At 49.6% G+C, this 16997-nt stretch overlaps 2 protein-coding genes across 4 annotated transcripts in view; both read left to right on the forward strand.

Moving 5' to 3' along the window:
- Window positions 1-1298, forward strand: part of Akap8l (A-kinase anchoring protein 8 like) — a 33873-nt gene extending 32575 nt beyond the window's left edge. For both annotated transcript variants that reach the window (XM_020156135.2, XM_074053892.1), the window contains 2 exons: window positions 699-794; window positions 914-1298. In XM_020156135.2, the coding sequence (XP_020011724.1) occupies window positions 699-794; window positions 914-1225 (408 nt within the window). In that variant the 3' untranslated portion in view covers window positions 1226-1298. The remainder of the gene's footprint in view (window positions 1-698; window positions 795-913) is intronic.
- A 230-nt stretch (window positions 1299-1528) lies between these two features.
- Window positions 1529-16742, forward strand: Akap8 (A-kinase anchoring protein 8). Of its 2 annotated transcripts, none has more exons than XM_020156133.2 (14): window positions 1529-1663; window positions 3353-3391; window positions 4558-4590; window positions 5053-5332; window positions 5777-6290; window positions 6766-6895; window positions 7074-7120; window positions 8127-8160; window positions 10018-10105; window positions 11988-12129; window positions 12333-12426; window positions 13346-13476; window positions 15337-15432; window positions 16025-16742. In XM_020156133.2, the coding sequence occupies exons 1-14, from the start codon at window positions 1645-1647 to the stop codon at window positions 16463-16465; spliced, it is 2088 nt and encodes a 695-aa protein (XP_020011722.2). In that variant the 5' UTR covers window positions 1529-1644; the 3' UTR covers window positions 16466-16742. The 2 variants fall into 2 exon arrangements, with proteins under 2 accessions (XP_020011722.2, XP_073909992.1); XM_074053891.1 differs by lacking the exon at window positions 1529-1663 and adding an exon at window positions 1670-1840.
- Window positions 16743-16997: the final 255 nt, after the last annotated feature.

Here is a 16997-nt window from a genome sequence, read left to right on the forward strand (position 1 = left end):
TTTTGATGCATTCTGTCAAACTGTTACCCAAAACGGTGTGAGCAGTTGATCCTCCCACCAGCACAGAAGTTTCTCCCCATTATTACTGTGTGTTGGTGTTTTCGATTTTGAGAAATGGTGTCACTATGCAGCCTAGGCTGGCCTTGATTTTGCTGTTGTGCTTTAGCCTCCTGAGTTTTGGGATCACAGGAGTGGATCACCACACTTGGCCACTGCCTGTATTTCTTCATGTTCAGAATCCAGTGGGTTAAAGGGGTCATACATTGTTTAAATACATTGTTTAACCATATTCATGTTTTTATAGTCTCCCTATTGATCCTAAACACCTCTGTGTATTAGAGCAGTTGGCTCCTTGTTATGGGCTGCTCATTTGGCTTTTAATAGATTTCTTAATTTGTTCACTACTTGTATAGTTTTTAATGTAAGCAAATGTGATTTCTGCAATAGGACCGTAAAGCTATAGAACTATAGATGTGTCCTAAATCAGTCACACATACAGTAAGTATGATGTGGAAGGATGGAGCACTTGAGCAAAGATCAGTTCAGGTCGTCGTTCCATGTTTGTAGACTGGCAGAGTGATTGTACCTGAGATGCACGTTCAGCCCCTAGGTCTGGTGGGTGGAGGAACGCTGTCCGGTCGGGTGGGTCTTTCCTGGCTGCTGGAGCAGCCTCTCCAGCCCTTCCTGCCTGCCCGCAGCTCATGATGGAGCAGTCCAAGAAGTCCTCACTCATGGTGGCCCGCAGTATCCTTAACAACAAGCTCATCAGCAAGAAGCTGGAGCGCTATCTGAAGGTGAGTGAAGGCACAGGCCTCCCCAGTCCTGTGTAGGCCACGTCCTGGACCCCAGCCCGGCCCCCAGCCCCGCCCCCGCGGGTTCTCCCTTGCTTCAGTGTCTGCACCCGTCCCTGCAGGGCGAGAACCCTTTCACCGACAGTCCCGAGGAGGACAAGGAGCAGGACGAGGCGGAGGGCGGCGCCTTGGACGAGGGGACACCCGGCGAAAAGGCCGGAGTCGCGGAGGGAGCTGAGGGCGTGCCGGCGCCGCCCCCCGTGCCCCCGGAGCCGGCCCCCGGGACGGCGTCCCCACCCCCGCCTCCTCCCCCCCCCGAGGAGGAGGAGGAGGGCGCCGTGCCCCTGCTGGGCGGGGCGCTGCAGCGCCAGATCCGAGGCATTCCGGGCCTCGACGTGGAAGACGACGAGGAGGGCGGCGGGGACGCCCCGTGACCCAGATCGTGGGCGGGCAGAGCCCGTATAGCCAAGGCTACAAGCCTCGCCTAATAAAGTTGCTCCCAATCCATCTGCTCGTTCGTGTTGTTAGTGGGTGGCGCGGGCAGAACCCGGGAGCGGGAGAGCGGGGTGCGCCTGCACAGGGGAGGGAGGACCCAGCCGCTCCTAAACGCTAGCTCGGCCCTAAGACATCGCCCGACCACAACTCCCGTGATGCTGTGGGCGCCGAGCCTAGCAACCCAGAAGGCTAGGTGGGGCGACGGGGCGGGTTCTTCCCGAAGATCAGCCAATAGTAGCGCATGGAAAGAATGACGAGTGCTCCTGGCCATCCAGTAGCGGACGGCGGGAGGTGCGTTGAACGCATGCGTCTTGAGGAAAGCTAGAAAGAGGGTCTGCTGGCGGGACGCGTCGAAGACATGGAGCAGGGTTACGGAGGTTAGTGTTGGTTGTGCGGTGCGGAGCGGGAAGTTGCTGTCCCAGCGACGAAGCCGCAGCCGCATGGGGTTCATGGGTCGGGGCCTACGGGTGCAGCGCGCGCGTGCCACTCATTGGGCTTCGGCGTAGTCTCTTCCCTGGGCTCTGCGTGCGGATTGGCCGGCGAAGCTCGAGAAGGTGGGCGAGGCTCGGCGGGCTGACGCTCCAGCTGGCTTCTGGGGGCGCCTTGGGCCGTTTCAGTCCCTAAACCCGGGTGGGTCCCGGCGCTGCCCTGCCCTAGCGACCCTAGCATTGGCAGTCCCGCCTTCCTGTTCGGAAGACGCCACAAAATGGCGGCGCCGGTGGGGGTGGGGGAGGAGCTTCGGCGCGCGGTAGTGCGATCCAGCCCTGGGCAGGGGGTTTCTGTGATCGCGGGCTGAGCGTGGGGCCCTCCTCGCCAAGCTTGCCGCGCCTGTTTTAGGCCCGCGGGGCTCGGCTGGACCTCCCTGAGTGCACGTGGCCTGGAGCGCCCGCTCCGGAAGCCGTGGGGACCTCGCTGGTTTAGACCTATCGCTGCCAGCCCCGCGGTGCTGTGTTCCCGGGGGGTGACTTGGCTGATCCTTTCTGTGTGCTGGCCGTGAGAGAGAGAGAGAGAGAGAGAGACGATGAGTATCTTGTACAAAGCTGGAAGCCTGATATTCTTTGGTCTACACAGGTTGGCCATTCTTCAGATATCTCTTTATGGTGGCCTGGTGGGACCAAGGGGCTCTATAGAAGGGAGCGGTGTCCGTTTCCCACTTAGCTTCAGTGTTGGTGCAGTAGGGCCCACCTTTTAACAGAGTGGGATGAGCATAGTCTGCAGACATGAGCAGAGTAAACCTCAACTGCAGGACAACGAATCAAGTCTCCTGGATTCAGGGGCAGCACTTGTTGAGGGCCTACTATGTGTCAGCACATAGTAGACATTCTGTTAGTGATGGTTGGGGATTGTTCTGGAAACGAACATAAAGATAGATCCTTGCTTCATCAAAATGAGGTCCTTTGAAGACACGGGCAGTCAGCCTCCTGTGCCAAACTGGCCTTCCAGGGACACAAAAATGAAAACACAATTTCCAAGCTCCAGTCTAAAGGGGCAAGGAACACAGTCTGATGCCTTGAGACCAGGCTGAGGGTCTGGAACACAAAGACTCGGAAGAGTATTGGAGGGTTTAAAGTCACACAAGGGAGTCCTAGGACTGGAGGTGTGGCTCAAGTGGTAGAACACCTGCTTTGCAAGCTCAAAGTCCTGAGTTCAAACCCCAGTACCACAAAAAAGAAAAAAAAAAAGTGAGTCCCAGTGGGGCAAAGTTTATGTCAATGAATTCCTAAATTCATTCCCAGTTACAGGATACTTCAGGCAGCAATCTGAGCTGCTTTCTTAGCTGTGTGTAGGTGGGCAAAAGGCCTGGAGGACTGTGTCCAGATAACTGTGCAGCTTTGTCTTGTGCAATACAAGTAAGCTACTTCCCCTCTTTGTGCTTTGACCTCTTGGGCTGGTGGAACGTGATGGTGGAGTCTGGTAGGAGTGGCTTTTAGGGGGCTGGTATTGCTGTATTATAACGCCTTCTCGTAAGGCTGCACTGACTCCTAGGAGGAGATCTGTTTAGATTCCTCAGTGTCTTTGAAGTCCCCGTGCTCCATAGGCTCTTAACACATGGTCGTCTTTTACAGGCTATGGGGCATGGAGTGCTGGACCTGCCAACACCCAGGGTGAGTAGGTCCTGTTTGGTAAGGGGCTTAAGTGGTAGAGTGCTTGCCTGATATGCATGAGACCCTGGGTTCTATCTCCAGCACATCATTTCCCCCCCACCCCAAAATGAAACATTGGACATTGGTGGGTTAAATTTGTTACAATTAATAAGCTAATGCTGATACGTTAATGACTATAGTCTTATGTTAACATTTACTTTCTGTATTGTATTGGTTTGAGTTTTAGGTGATAGCTTTCATTGTCAAAACTGGTGTCACTGAATATTCTTTGGAGGTGTTTTTCTCTGACTATTTACAAATATAAAACCCATTTTCAGCTTGAAGTCTTACAAAAACAGGCAGTGGGTTACATGTGACTCTGAACTTTTTCTTGTTTTTCAGTACTAGGGTTTAAACTCCGGACCTAGTGCTTGTGAGACAGGTGGTCTACCACTTAAGCCATGCCTCTAAGCCTGGCCCAGGGCATTTTGCTGACCCCTGCCCTAGAGTCTGAATCATAGCATTCAGCTTGTTTGTAGGACTTGAATGGGCTTTCTAGTTGGCGAGGTGGGGTTTTTTTGTTTCGTTTTTTGGGGTTTTTTTTGCTGTCTGCCAACCCCTGTGTTCCAGGGTACAGGGACTTTCTTTGTTTTCCATGCTTAGGGTGTGTCCCTAGCACCATTGGAGGCAGGGTCACTTTTCTACCCATCACCTATGTTCCAGGAAGAAGCCTCCCAGGTCACCCATGGCACATAACATGCCCTTGCTCAGTTGAGTTGAGGACATGATTTTCCACCCGTGCTTTGTTGGTGTGGCTGGCAGTGCCTGGGTTCTGGCTCCTGGTGAGAACTGAGCCTGTATAAGTGATCTGCCTGGGACCCTGGCCATACTGGTCACTCAGCTTGTATTCCACTTCAAATCAGCTTCCTGGGGCGTGTGCTGCCTCTGTTCCCTGGCTGTCATTGAGGGAGTGGAGCTTGCCTGAGAGAGAAGCTCTGATACTGTTGGGTGTGCATTCTGTAGGAAATATGTGTACCAAGGAGTGTACCAAGGAGCAACCAAGGGTGCTTCCTGAGCACTGCCACCACAGCCCTGGCTCTGGTGGAAGAGGGGACAAGTGTCCCTCAGGGAAGTGTTGGGCACTGTTGTTCTGCCAATAGAACTCGTGTGTTTTTGTTTTTTCTAAGGTACATTTGGAAGTGCTGTGGCCAGTTGGCAAGGTAAGCTCTTCTAAGGGTTAGCAGGTGGGCAGAGGGGCTGGGATGCAGGCTACCCCATCCCCATTCCTTCTTGTGGCTATGGGCAAAGCTCTCCTGAGGCCCAAGACCTGGCTATCCTCCAGGGGAGCGTGGGGGTGAAGGGGGGTTGTGTTACGGGATCAGTAGCTCTCCCATGGGTCTGTCAACACCCTGAACTGCTGTTCCTGGGCTCTCAGTCACCTGGTTTTGGATAAGGAAGCAAGTTCTAGCGGTTCAGAAAACCTGATCGGGGCTAAGGCTACCCCTCTCTCTAGCCTCCTGCTCCCTTTTAGCTTGTCACATGGTCAGTGTGGCGTGATGCCAGAAGTACTTGGTCCTGTAACCCTTTTCCTTCTTGGTGCACAGTGACTGCTTCAGCAGGTGTATGTGCTGTGAGCCAGCCTTGTGGCTGCTGAGGCCTGACTTGACTCTTCCCTCTGACAGGTTATGACAACTACAACTACTACAGTGCCCAAAACGCCACTGTCCCTGCAGGAGCAACATATAACTATGGCCCAACTTCATGGGAGGCTACCAAGGCCAGTGATGGTAGCCTGGCAGCTGGAGGCGCTGCCGTGCACATGGCCTCTTATGGCCCAGAGCCATGCACTGACAATTCCGACTCTCTCATTGCCAAGATCAACCAGCGTTTGGACATGATGTCCAAGGAAGGAGGCAGGGGCGGGAGCGGCAGCAGTGGGGAGGGCATACAGGACCGGGAGAGGTGATTATGGCCTTGAGCTCTTCCCAGGGGACCCCTGCCCACATCTGCCCGCTCTTTAGAGAGTGCTCTTCCTTGCCTCTCACCGACCTAAGTGTGGCAGGAATGAGTTGGACCCAATGCGGGAGGAAGACAGAGCATTGCAATAGGACTTCCTTGCATGTTTCCTAAGTGGCTGGTTGGCTAAACTGAGTGACCCCAGATTCCTTATTTCTGTGTTTTACCATTCTCATGGTCAAGGGCTCTGCAGCATTCAAAGGCAGGTGTTCGTATGTTTTGCCTTCTGAGAATTTAGGTGGGATACATGGTGGTTGGTTTCCTGTTGTAAATGTAGGGAGGTCACCTTTGTGGGAGGTATTGAGGTTGTGCCAAGGGAAGACAGTTGAACAGCCTGGGTGGCTGAGCAGGGCCACTGGCCACCTTTGATGGCTTGTCCTTCCTTTGCAGCTCCTTCCGCTTCCAGCCATATGAGTCCTATGATTCCAGGCCTTGCTTGCCTGAGCAGAATCCCTATCGCCCCAGCTACAGCTATGACTATGACTTTGACCTGGGGACTGATCGCAATGGCAGTTTTGGTGGGCAGTACAGTGACTGCCGGGACCCAGTCCAAGAGCGGGGCTCCCTTGATGGCTTCATGCGGGGCCGGGGACAGGGCCAGGGCCGCTTCCAGGACCGCTTCCAGGACCGCTTCCAGGACCGGAGCAGCGCCAGCACTTTCATGCGTAGTGACCCCTTTATGCCACCCTCAGCCTCTTCTGAGCCCCTATCTGCTTCCTGGAATGAGCTGAACTACGTGGGTGGACGAGGCCTGGGAGGCCCCTCCCCCAGCAGGCCGCCTTCTTCCGTCTTCTCCCAGTCTTTGGCCCCGGATTATGGCATGATGGGCATGCAGGGGGTGGGCACTTATGACAACACCATGCCTTATGGATGTGGCCGGTCACAACCTCGGATGCGGGATCGGGTAAGCTCTTAGAAAGTTCCATCTGGCCTTGGTTTTCTTAACAGCATTACTGAGGTAAAGTTTACATACCACAAGATCCACTTGATTTTAACTGTACAATTCCACTTTGAGTAAGGTTATAGGATTGTGCCATCATCAACACAATCCAGCTTTAAGGCATTTTCATTAATATAAAAATGGTTAGCAGTCATTCCCTATCCCCTCCCTTAGCCACTAACTGTCACTCACCTGCCTCCCCTGTCTGTGGATTGGCCTGTTGAACATTTCATACTGAAGGACTCATGCAGGCTTGTCTTTGTTTGGTTTCTTTCACTGAGTTATGAGGTTTTCTTTGAATTTCAACATATTATATCTCTGCTTTTTGCAAAGATAGTTTCCTGCCTTTGTTCTCTGATCTTAGAAACACTGTTCTTCATTTCTGTGGGCATCTTAATGGCCCAGGTAAGCAGTACATGGGATGTGCTTGTATCTATAGCCCAGGAGGAGAGGGTTTGACCGCTTCGGACCAGACAGCATGGGCAGGAAGCGGAAGCAGTTTCCCACATATGAGGAGCCAGATGCCAAACTGGCCCGTGCTGACAGCGAAGGAGATCTTTCCGAAAATGGTACGCCCTGGGGGCTTGTGGTCAGTGTGGGCGTGATGTTGAGTCAGTTGCCTCCTGGGAACATATGGGTGGCCAAGTTCTCTCAGCCCCTACTTGTCACGGGTCAGTGATTTGGGAGAGCAAAAACAGAATGGGGCCACCATCACAGCTGATTTTTCCTGTTCTTTGTGTCTGGCAGATGAAGAAGCTGGTGACTTCCGGTCAGGAGATGAAGAATTAAGGGGTGTAAGTCCAACTTTATGGTCAGCCCCCTTTTTCTCAGTGGGATGTCTTTCCTCCTTTATTGTTCTTCCTCACAAAGTAGTGGGAACTGCTGCCCTGGTAGACTCTACTTGACTTACCTCTGGATTTGGTAACCTGACCTAGGTATCTGATGAAAATTTTTCAAGTGCAACCATCATCTTCCTTAAAAAAAGTTCTCTGGGCTGGCTCAACTGGTAGAATGCGTGCATGGCAAGTGTGAAGCCCTGAGTTCAAACCACAGTACCCCCTTCTCCCTGTACCCCCCCACTAAAAAAAAAACCTACCAGCTACTCCAGGGTCCTATGGTTTGGGTTCATTTTTTGCAGTGCTAGGGGGTAGGGTCTAATCCAGGGCCTGCTTTTGTCACTGAACCACATTTTTACTCCTTGATTTTTCAGCTTTTCTAAGTCTGTCTTGTTCCCATTTCAACTGGCTTAAATCTTCTTTTGGGAATCTCCCTAAATAAAACCCATTGTTAACTTAATCTTAGACTCACTGCCTAATTCATTGGCTCTGTTCAGATACTTAAGAATAATACACTTGATGTGTTAGAACACATCAGGAAAATTCCGTTTTCAATGAAGAATGCTAGAATTAGTATCGCACAGATTGGGGCATGTGTGATTGTTCATTCTACTGGAGGTTTTGAACTGCTGTGCTTGCTAGGCAGGCATTCTACCACTTGAGCCATGATTCCAGCCCACGGGGCTTCTTAACCTGCAGGTGGTAGACATGCTCTTGGCATTCTGAAGTGCAGAGCTGTAAAGAGAACTGAAAGCAAGTCAGTGACTTACAGACAAAAATGTCATCCTGACAGGCTCTGTTTCACAGCTCTGATCCTTACCTCAGACACTGTGGCTTATTTCTTAAAAGGCTCACCAACCTAGGCTAGGGCACGACCACCAGGTGGTGGCAAGAAGTTGGGCTGGTTGTGGCAAATTCTGGAACTACCACCTCACTGCCCGACTTTGCATGTGCCCTTTTTCAGGAGGACGAGTTCTACGACTCCGGGAAGCAGAGAGGTAGGCATACCCAGTATCCCTTACAGCTTTCCTGTGTTTGTTCCACACTTACTACTCAGCCTTGACTGGGCTCCTGAGCAAGCCAGAGCCTGCATGGAGGGACCTGCGGCTGGGATGGAGGGGCTGTGACTGCTTGGTGGGCTTAGACTATAGCAGTTGCTCTGAGGCTTTGCACGTGTCTGGGGCAGCATTTGTGGGAAATGAGTTCATTTGCCTCACTTGACATAGGTTGCAAGGTGGCTAGGGGGAAGCACATCTCTGGGTGTCTGTGACACCCCTGGTAGAGAAAGGAATTCCAGAAACCAAGGAGAAAGAAGGCCCCCCCGACCTATCTTCTGTGTCCCCTTCCAGCCAGTGCAGGTCCCTGTATTATTCTGTCCTGGGCTTCATTGTGTTCAGTTCTTCCTCAGTTGTGAGCCTAAGGCTGTGCCCTTGTCCTCTATGCCGCAGATACTCGCAGCTGCAGTGCCTGCAGACGTAGGACAAAGCAGATTACCTGCTGGGATTGGGAGCAAGGTAGTGGGGGCAACCTGCCTGGTGCACCCAGGCCTAGGTCACAAGAGATGGTCATTGCTCAGCAGGTCTCATCATTTCCAGGACAGGAGAACCCATAGCCCAAAGTGAGTAGCAAGAGCAGAACAAGGTTAGACCTTGTGGGGGGTATGGAGAAGCCTTGAGCACACCCAGAAGCCTCTTCTCTCTTTCTCTCTTCCTGGGTCTGCCCTAACTGGTTGCCCCAAGGATCACAGGCTGGCTCTGCTCTCATAAAGTGAAGGCCCTTGGCTTGGCTTCCCCTCTTAGGCTCTCAGGTTTAGCCAACTTCAAGTCCCCCATCCCTCATTATTGAAGCAGTTGTGTCCATAGCGCGGTTCCATACCAAGCGTTTAGCAACTCCTGCAGCCAGGCAAATGCTAAAGCAAAGGTGACATGTTTGTTGCGCACAGGTCCTGCTACCTACCCGGGATGACTTTGCTATTAAACAGCAGTCATAGTTTCAGGCAGTGACCTCTTGCCAAAAGTCCCACACGTCCTTTTGAGAGGCTTCTGAGCAGCGCACGCCGGTCGCCATCTTCGTGGGACAGTCTCGGGACTGGCATCAGGGGTAGGGGTTACAGTTCAGATGCTTATCCAACCTTTTTTCAGCATCCAGCCCTGGCCCTGAGCCTGGGGACCTGCCTGACATCATGCTGGGACGCTGACTGCACAGCTCTCTGTGGAGCTCCTGTGCCAGCCCCAGGGGACAGACGGGAAGACCAATTGGTCTTTTCCCATTTTTGTTTCTAGGATTGCTTCCCATGCATCCCTGGGAAAGCCCTAGGTTGGCGGTTTTTGTGAATGGAAGATAGAGATTGGGCCAGCAAGGACTGTCAGACCTGCTGAGGCCCTAGTTCAGATGAGGCCAACAGGATGGTCATCACAGCCCACCTAGAGGTGGGACAGAGGACAGTAGAGCAGCTTGCTTTATTTCCTGAGGCCTTTCAGCTGCTGCTCTATCTGGGGAGAATTGCTTCTCTCCTTGAGTGACAATGGGAGAAGACCCAATGATAGGATTGGACAAGCAGGCTGGGGCAGGACTGAGCAGGCGGGCCACATGTGAGTGGGATGGGCAGGCCTGTCCTAGCCCTATCAGGCCATGGGGGAGTGAGGTAACTCTTGGGTTCTCATTAAAGGTTCTTGTCTATCAGGAGCCTTTGACGGCCCCTCAGTGCCTTGGGGTGTCCCAGCCTTGCAATTGCAACCTGCAGAGGCAAAGACTGGGTACAGGTTGCGCTGGCCAAGCCACAGTCCCTAACATGGCCCTGGAGCTCAGCTCCTGCAAGCTCCTCAGAGTATCTCGAAGGTACTTCTCTGTTACAGGTGAAAAGGACGACGAAGACGAGGAAATGAAGAAGAGACGGGAAAAACAAAGAAGGAGAGATAGAACACGGGACCGAGCAGCTGACAGGTGAGGAGCCAATGGTTAGGCAGATGTGAGGAGTGACAGAATTCCACTGAAGGTGGTTGGATCAGGGCACTGTTCAGGCTCTCCCAAACTTGCCTGTCCCTCCTTTGGAGTACACAGGAGCCTGGTCTCATCTGACCCCACATGTCAGGAAAAATCTTAGCAAAGTTAGTGGGAGACAAAGCTTGGGTGATGAGTTGGGAGTGTGTAGAAAAGATGAGATTCTGCTTTTACTTGGAGAATCAACCTCTGTGGCCAACTTACCACCTATGGGATTGTGGCCTTGTGGGTGGGTCTGTGGACACATTTTGCCCAGCAGGGGACTCCTTTGCCCTCCAGCGGACCTGAGAGGTGTCCTGTCTTCTGACTTAGCATTTGGCATTCCAGAAAGTGACCTTCACTCAGCAAAGCTGGCAAGAAGGTGCTTTGGTGTCCTGTCTAAATTCAGATGATCTGGAATCAACATAGGACACACATACACATGGTCTTTCTATACAGAATCTGTCTTGAAATAGAATAAGAATATAAAAACACCAAACCCAGAGACTTTTGCTATTACTACACTGTGGGCCTGTCTCACAGTTCAATGATTAAATAGTTACCGACAAAAAACCAAATTCACCAGTGACTATACAAGTACCTGGTTGCTAAGGATTTAAACATACATGGCTGCTTCTCTCTAAACAGTTCTCTTTGTGACTTGATGGGGAGTCCTTACCTTAAGGCTCAAATGGGACCATGATTTTCCTAAGCAGAGAAATGTTTAGAGATACAGTAGAGGCCAGGAAGCCAGGAATGGAAAAATAGGATCATTTCTTTTGAAGTGGTACAGAAACTCGTCAAAACCCTTGATTTCAATAGTTAAATGATAGGTAGATGGAAACTGAGATGATTTTCTATTTAAATTTGGTTTACGATGCCAGGGATGGAACCCAAGGACCTCAGACATGCTAGGCAAGCCTTCTATGACCTCAGTGACTTCAGTTTAGTTATTTTGTTAGTGTTTGAGACAGGGTCTCACTAGGGTCCCATGTAGCTCAAGCTATCCTTGACTCACAGTCCTCCTGAGTGCTAGGACTACAGACTTGTGCCCAGGGTTGCCTGGAAATTGCTATGTAGTCATGGCAGGCCTCAAACTTAGAATCTTGCCACAGTCTCCCTGGCTGTGTTCTGGCTCTGCACTAGTAACCAAGGATCTCTAAGGAACTTAGATTGTCACGGAGAGAAATAACTTCAGTAGCTTCCTGACAGCTCTGTGCATGGGACCTGTGGCATTCTCCTTTTCACTTTTCTATTGGTGGTGTCAAAAGCAAAGTCTCATGGTCCTTGTCAGAGATGCAAAGGGTTGGTGATGTTGCTCAGTTGCAGAGTGGTAGAGTGCTTGCCTAGCATGTGCAAGACCTGGGTTCTATCCTCAGCGCTGCAATAAATAAATAAACAGAAAGAATTTTTTACGCCTTTTCTTTACATTTAAAGTTCGTGGGAGAACTGATCTTGGGTTGTGTGCTTTGAATTGCATGAGGTCTTCAGAAATTTTTCTCTCACATAAAATAAGGTTGTCATAAATCATCTCTGGCTGCAGAGAGATGGTATGGAGTTAAATACTGGGGCTTCAGAGCAGTTTGCTGGAGCTTGGAGAGTCCACAGTTCTAAAGTCACCACCTTAGAAAGTTGTCTGAGGGGGCTTTGGGCCAGAGAGACTGCTATGTCACTCTGTGAATCATTTTCCTGAAGTACTTGCAAGCCTGTACAGACAGGTTTGGATATCTGCTCCTCAGTCTCTCTGTGAGAAGCCAGAAGCCTTGGTTCAGAAATCACTGTTCCTTTTCCAGTTCGGCTCTACCTGGCGATTCCTGCTTTACCACTCTTCATCTTCCTTCTCCAGGATTCAGTTTGCCTGTTCTGTGTGCAAGTTCCGTAGCTTTGAAGATGAAGAAATCCAAAAGCATCTGCAAAGCAAATTTCACAAAGAGACGCTGCGGTTTATAAGTACCAAACTGCCTGACAAGACAGTGGAGTTCCTCCAGGTAAAAGGACACTCAAGTTCTGCCATAGTGTTTCCTAAGAATCCCTAGACAGGTCCCTTGCTGAGGCCTGAATGTGGTCAGGGTTTCATTTTCCAGATTAGAACATCTGTACAGAGGACCATGGAGCTGCTCCAGTAGTGTCTTCCCACCTCTGTACAATTGGGAAATGCCATTCATGCTGTGCCATCTCCTGCCTCTTCTAGGAGTACATCATAAACAGGAATAAGAAAATTGAAAAGCGGCGTCAGGAACTGATGGAGAAGGAAAGCCCCAAACCCAAACCAGATCCATTCAAAGGTGAGTTGGGATGCCTGGGTGCAGGTTACTCTGGGTGCCCCTATAGCATGGGACACTTAAAACTTAGGAGGGCTCAGGTGTCAGTGGCTCACATCTATAATCCTAGCTACTCAGGAGGCAGAGATCAAGAGAATTTCAGTTTGAAGCCATAGTTCACAAGACCCTCTCTTGAAAATACCATCACAACAAAGGGCTGGTGGAATGGCTCAAGTGGTAAAGTGCCTGCCTAGCAAGCATCAGGCCCTGAGTTCAAATCCCAGACCACCAATTTTTTTTTTTAAAAAGACTCAGCAGAAGCTGGGATATAGTTCAATGGTACAGTGCTTGCCTGGCATGCGTGAGGCCTTGGGTTCATTCAATCCCCAGCACTGAAAAGAAAACAAACCAATAGAACACAGGGCTGACAGGAATGTGAACTCAAGTCCTATGGGAAGAGTACTTAGTAATGGAAAGAAACACCAAGTTTAACCTTGTGGAGAACACAGCTCCACAAGCAGCTTATGGGAATAACACTTAGTAACCTGATGTTTTCCCCTTGGTGTAAAGAGAGAAGACTGGAAGGATGAGGAGAATTGACATGATGTAAAATTCCAGGATGTAGGTAGAGGCTGGGTGCCAGTGACTTGCACTTGTAATCCGTATCACAGTTCAAAGGTAGCCTGGGCAAAAAGCAAGACCCTATCTCAAAAATTACCCAACAGGAAAAAGGCTGGAGGAGTGACTCAAGTGGTAAAGTGCCTGCCTGCCCGCCTAGCAAAAAAAAAAATCTGGAAGTGTGCGGTGTGTTCTGACCCCACATTCCTATAGGGCAGGCCATGCCTATCTCACATTCAGTCCTAACTGAACCTTCAGTGTTGCCGGGATATGTGGGCCTTGTTGGGGGAGGAAGAAAGCATCACTTGATTGGCTTCCATCACAGGGATAGGCCAGGAGCACTTCTTTAAGAAGATAGAAGCCGCACACTGCCTGGCCTGTGACATGCTGATTCCTGCACAGCACCAGCTCCTCCAGCGGCATCTGCACTCAGCAGATCACAACCACAACCGCAGGGTGAGTCCCCTTTTAACACAAGCATTCCTGGGCTTCCATTACTTGCTTGTTAAGATTCACTGCAGTTTCTAAAGCCAGGTGTGCTAATGCACACTGTAATCTCAGAACTGTTGAGACTCAGAGAGGAGGGTTGCGTTCGAAGTCAGTCTGGGCTATATGACAAGACCTTGTCTAAAAAACAAGGGCTAGAGATGTACCTCAGTGGTAAAGTACTTGCCTAGCATGTGAAAGGCCCAGGGTTCCATCTCCAGCATCACAAGGGAAAAAACAAGTTTCTGTTAAAATGTAAGCTTAATGTGGTGGTGTATACTTGCAATCTCAGCTAACTGGGAGGGTGAGGTGAGATGATCACTTGAGCCCAGGAGTTTGAGGTCGGTGTGTGTAACATAAACATAGTGAGATTCTGTCTCTTTAGAAAAGAGAAGGAAGAAATTTGTTTAGAACAGCTGAAGTTCTCTTGATTTAAGAATGTTCCTTGTGCTGGAAGCCAATGGCTCACACCTGTATTCCTAGCTACTTAGGAAGCAGAAATCAGAAGAATTGTGGTTTGAAGCCAGCCTAGGCAAATAGTTTGAGAGACCCTATCTCGAAAATACGCAACACAAAGAAAAAGGGATGGCACAGTGGCTCAAGTGGAAAAGCTGGACTTCTGTAAGCTTAGGCTTACTGTGATTCAGAGTCAAGTGGCCTGGGGGGACTTGAATTTCAGGACGAGTTTGGTCCTTACTAGCTGATGGTGTCTAATGTTGAATGTTTAATCCAGGGGCCAGCAACTTACTTTTGTAAGAACTCAGTTCATAAATGCAGTTGGCCTTCCTTACCTGTGAATTCCCCACCCATAGGTTAGACCAACTACAGATTGGAAACATTGGGGCGGGGCGGGGGTGGGGGAGGTTGGCTCTGTCGTGAACATGCACAGGCTTTCCTTGTTATTCCCTAAACACATTATAGCAACTGTTTATATAGTATTTCCATTATGTTTGGCTTACAGTCTTCTGAAGTATAGGGAGGATATGAGTGAGTTTTATGCAAATACCACTCCCATCTTATATAAGGGACTTGAGTGCCCTTGGGTTTTGTTATCTGAGAAAGAAGCTGGAGCTGATCCTGGCAGACACCAAGGGATGACTGCATTTTCTGCTCTGTGGGCCATGTGATCTGTATCCACTGACAGAACTGCTGTTGATAGACAAAAGCAGCCACACATGATAAGAGTGGATGTGGCTCTTCAGTCCCCCTGGCTCAGCATCTCTGTCTTTACCTGGTTAATAATAAGAAGACATAAGTAGCTGCCACCCATCTTCCAGTATTATTAAGAATCTGCAGAAAAGTAGTCTATGAGCAAGGGAATGTGCACGCTAGGTCTTAACACATCCCAGGCTAGCCTTGGAACTCTTTGTCCTCCAGCCTCAGCCTCCTGAGTGCTGGGGTAACAGTTCTGTGCCACAGGCCTGGCCAGTGCAATCATCAGACTTTTACTGTTGAACTTGTTACGAAGTCAGTGTAAACCCCCAATACTGAAAGGTCTTGCCTGTTTTCCTACGTAGTCTACATAGCTTATTTGTAAATGTTCTTGCTTCAGCCTTTCTTCTGTTCTGGTATATGGGTGTCAATGCTGTCTGCTTTCATCTTACGATGACCAAACTTTCAGCTTATGATGATCAAACTTTTCTGCTTGGTTTCACTATCTCTATTCCAAAGGCTCTGGTGCCTGATTTCTCTCATTCTTGCAGCCTGGTGTTGAGATTTGTCTCAGTGAAGAAGAGGGATAGTTGTCTGTCAGGACAACTTGGTGTAGCCCTCCTGGTTTGTTCTCTGGCTCTTCTTCACCATTTTAAAAAACTCTGGTTGCCTTTGCAGTTGGCTGCTGAACAGTTCAAGAAAACAAGTCTCCATGTGGCTAAGAGTGTTCTGAACAACAGACATATCGTGAAGATGCTGGAAAAATACCTCAAGGTTTGTGCTTGGGAATCCAGTGGGCAGGAGAAGAATGATTATATCCAGGGTGCAGTATTTAGCATTTCTGAGTCTTTTGAAGAATTGAGGGATGGCAGAATGCATCAGTCTTGGTATATGTGACAAATGGGGATGTCCAAAGACTCGGTGCCTACTTGGGAACTCTAGGGTGGGTGCTGCTTGATGAGTGGTGGTGTAATGGAGAGTCTCACCATAAGAAACCCTGATTGTCTAGCCATAAAGAGCTGAGCAGATCATGGTGAAATGTTTTTTAAAAACATCCAAGCCAAATGTGGAGCACATGCCTATGTTCCCAGCTACTCTGGAGGTTGAGGCAGGAAGTTTATTGGAACCCAGGAAAGTGTGAAATTGGGGCTGAGGGTGTAGCTCAGTGGTTGAGCATGTGCTTTGCATGTGGGAGACCCTGGATTCAATCCCTGGCATCAAAAAAAAAAGAAAAAAAGTCCAAGATAATTTTGGTGAAGGTTTTCTGAGATATCTTTTCTGAGACTAGGCTGCAAGAACCTGAAGGACTGAAGGATTAACTTTCATGGTATAGTTTGGCACTAATCTGTGTTTCCCCTCTGTCCAGGGTGAGGACCCTTTCACCAATGAAACTGTAGATCCCGAAATAGAAGGAGATGACAATTTAGCAGGTGAGGATAAGGAAGAGACACCAGAGGAGGTGGCTGCAGAAGTCTTGGCAGAGGTGATCACAGCAGCTGTGAGGGCTGTAGAGGGGGAAGAAGAGCCAGCTGCACAGCACGGTGAAGGGCCAGCTGAAGGGGAAGGCCCCGTGGACATAACCAAGGCCAGTAGTGACCCCCACACTGAACAGCCCCTGGAAGAACAGACCTCCTGTGGGACAGCTTCTGAGGAGGAGGACACGGAAGGCAAGGCCAGAAGCCAGGCAGTGATGCCACTAGCAGAGACAGAAAGCACCATAACTGTTGCTGCTCCTGTCCCCACTGCCACAGAAGCTGAAGTGGGGCAAACTTATGCTGAGTCCAAAGATGATATTCCCGCAGAATGATCTTTTTTCCCTGTTTCAAGGGATGTTTTATATAATATGTTGCTCTTTGTTTGGTTTGTAAGCAGTAGGGTGTGTGTTACTGGAATATGCTGTAAAGTACCTTTGGTGAAGTCTCAGCCATTTCTTTTCTAAACTGTGTTCTTCATGGCTTGTTCCACACAGTCGTGGGGCTTCCCACCTCTGTTTAAAGGCTATGGAAGCTGTACATTTCCCAGAGCTGCCTTGATGGGGTTTCTTTACACTGCAGTTATAGAATAATAAAATTTGAGTAATTAGATACTTTGTGATACTTTGCTAAATTCAGTCACTGGCTAAACGTGTTTTTTGGGGTAAGTGGGGGACTCAACATTAGGATTGTATCTTATTTTATGTGGGTTTTTTTTTTTTAAGTTTTAGGCATTTGCTTTGACTCTGGTTTTTTTTCTTATTTGATTCTTTGTTTCATAGTAGTGGGGATTGAACCCAGAGCTTTGCTCTTGCTAGGCTTGTTATACCACTTCAGTTATATCACCCAGCCCCTTTTTGTTTTGTT

Source organism: Castor canadensis, chromosome 14 (assembly GCF_047511655.1).
Source record: "Castor canadensis chromosome 14, mCasCan1.hap1v2, whole genome shotgun sequence".
Lineage (NCBI taxonomy): Eukaryota > Metazoa > Chordata > Mammalia > Rodentia > Castoridae > Castor > Castor canadensis.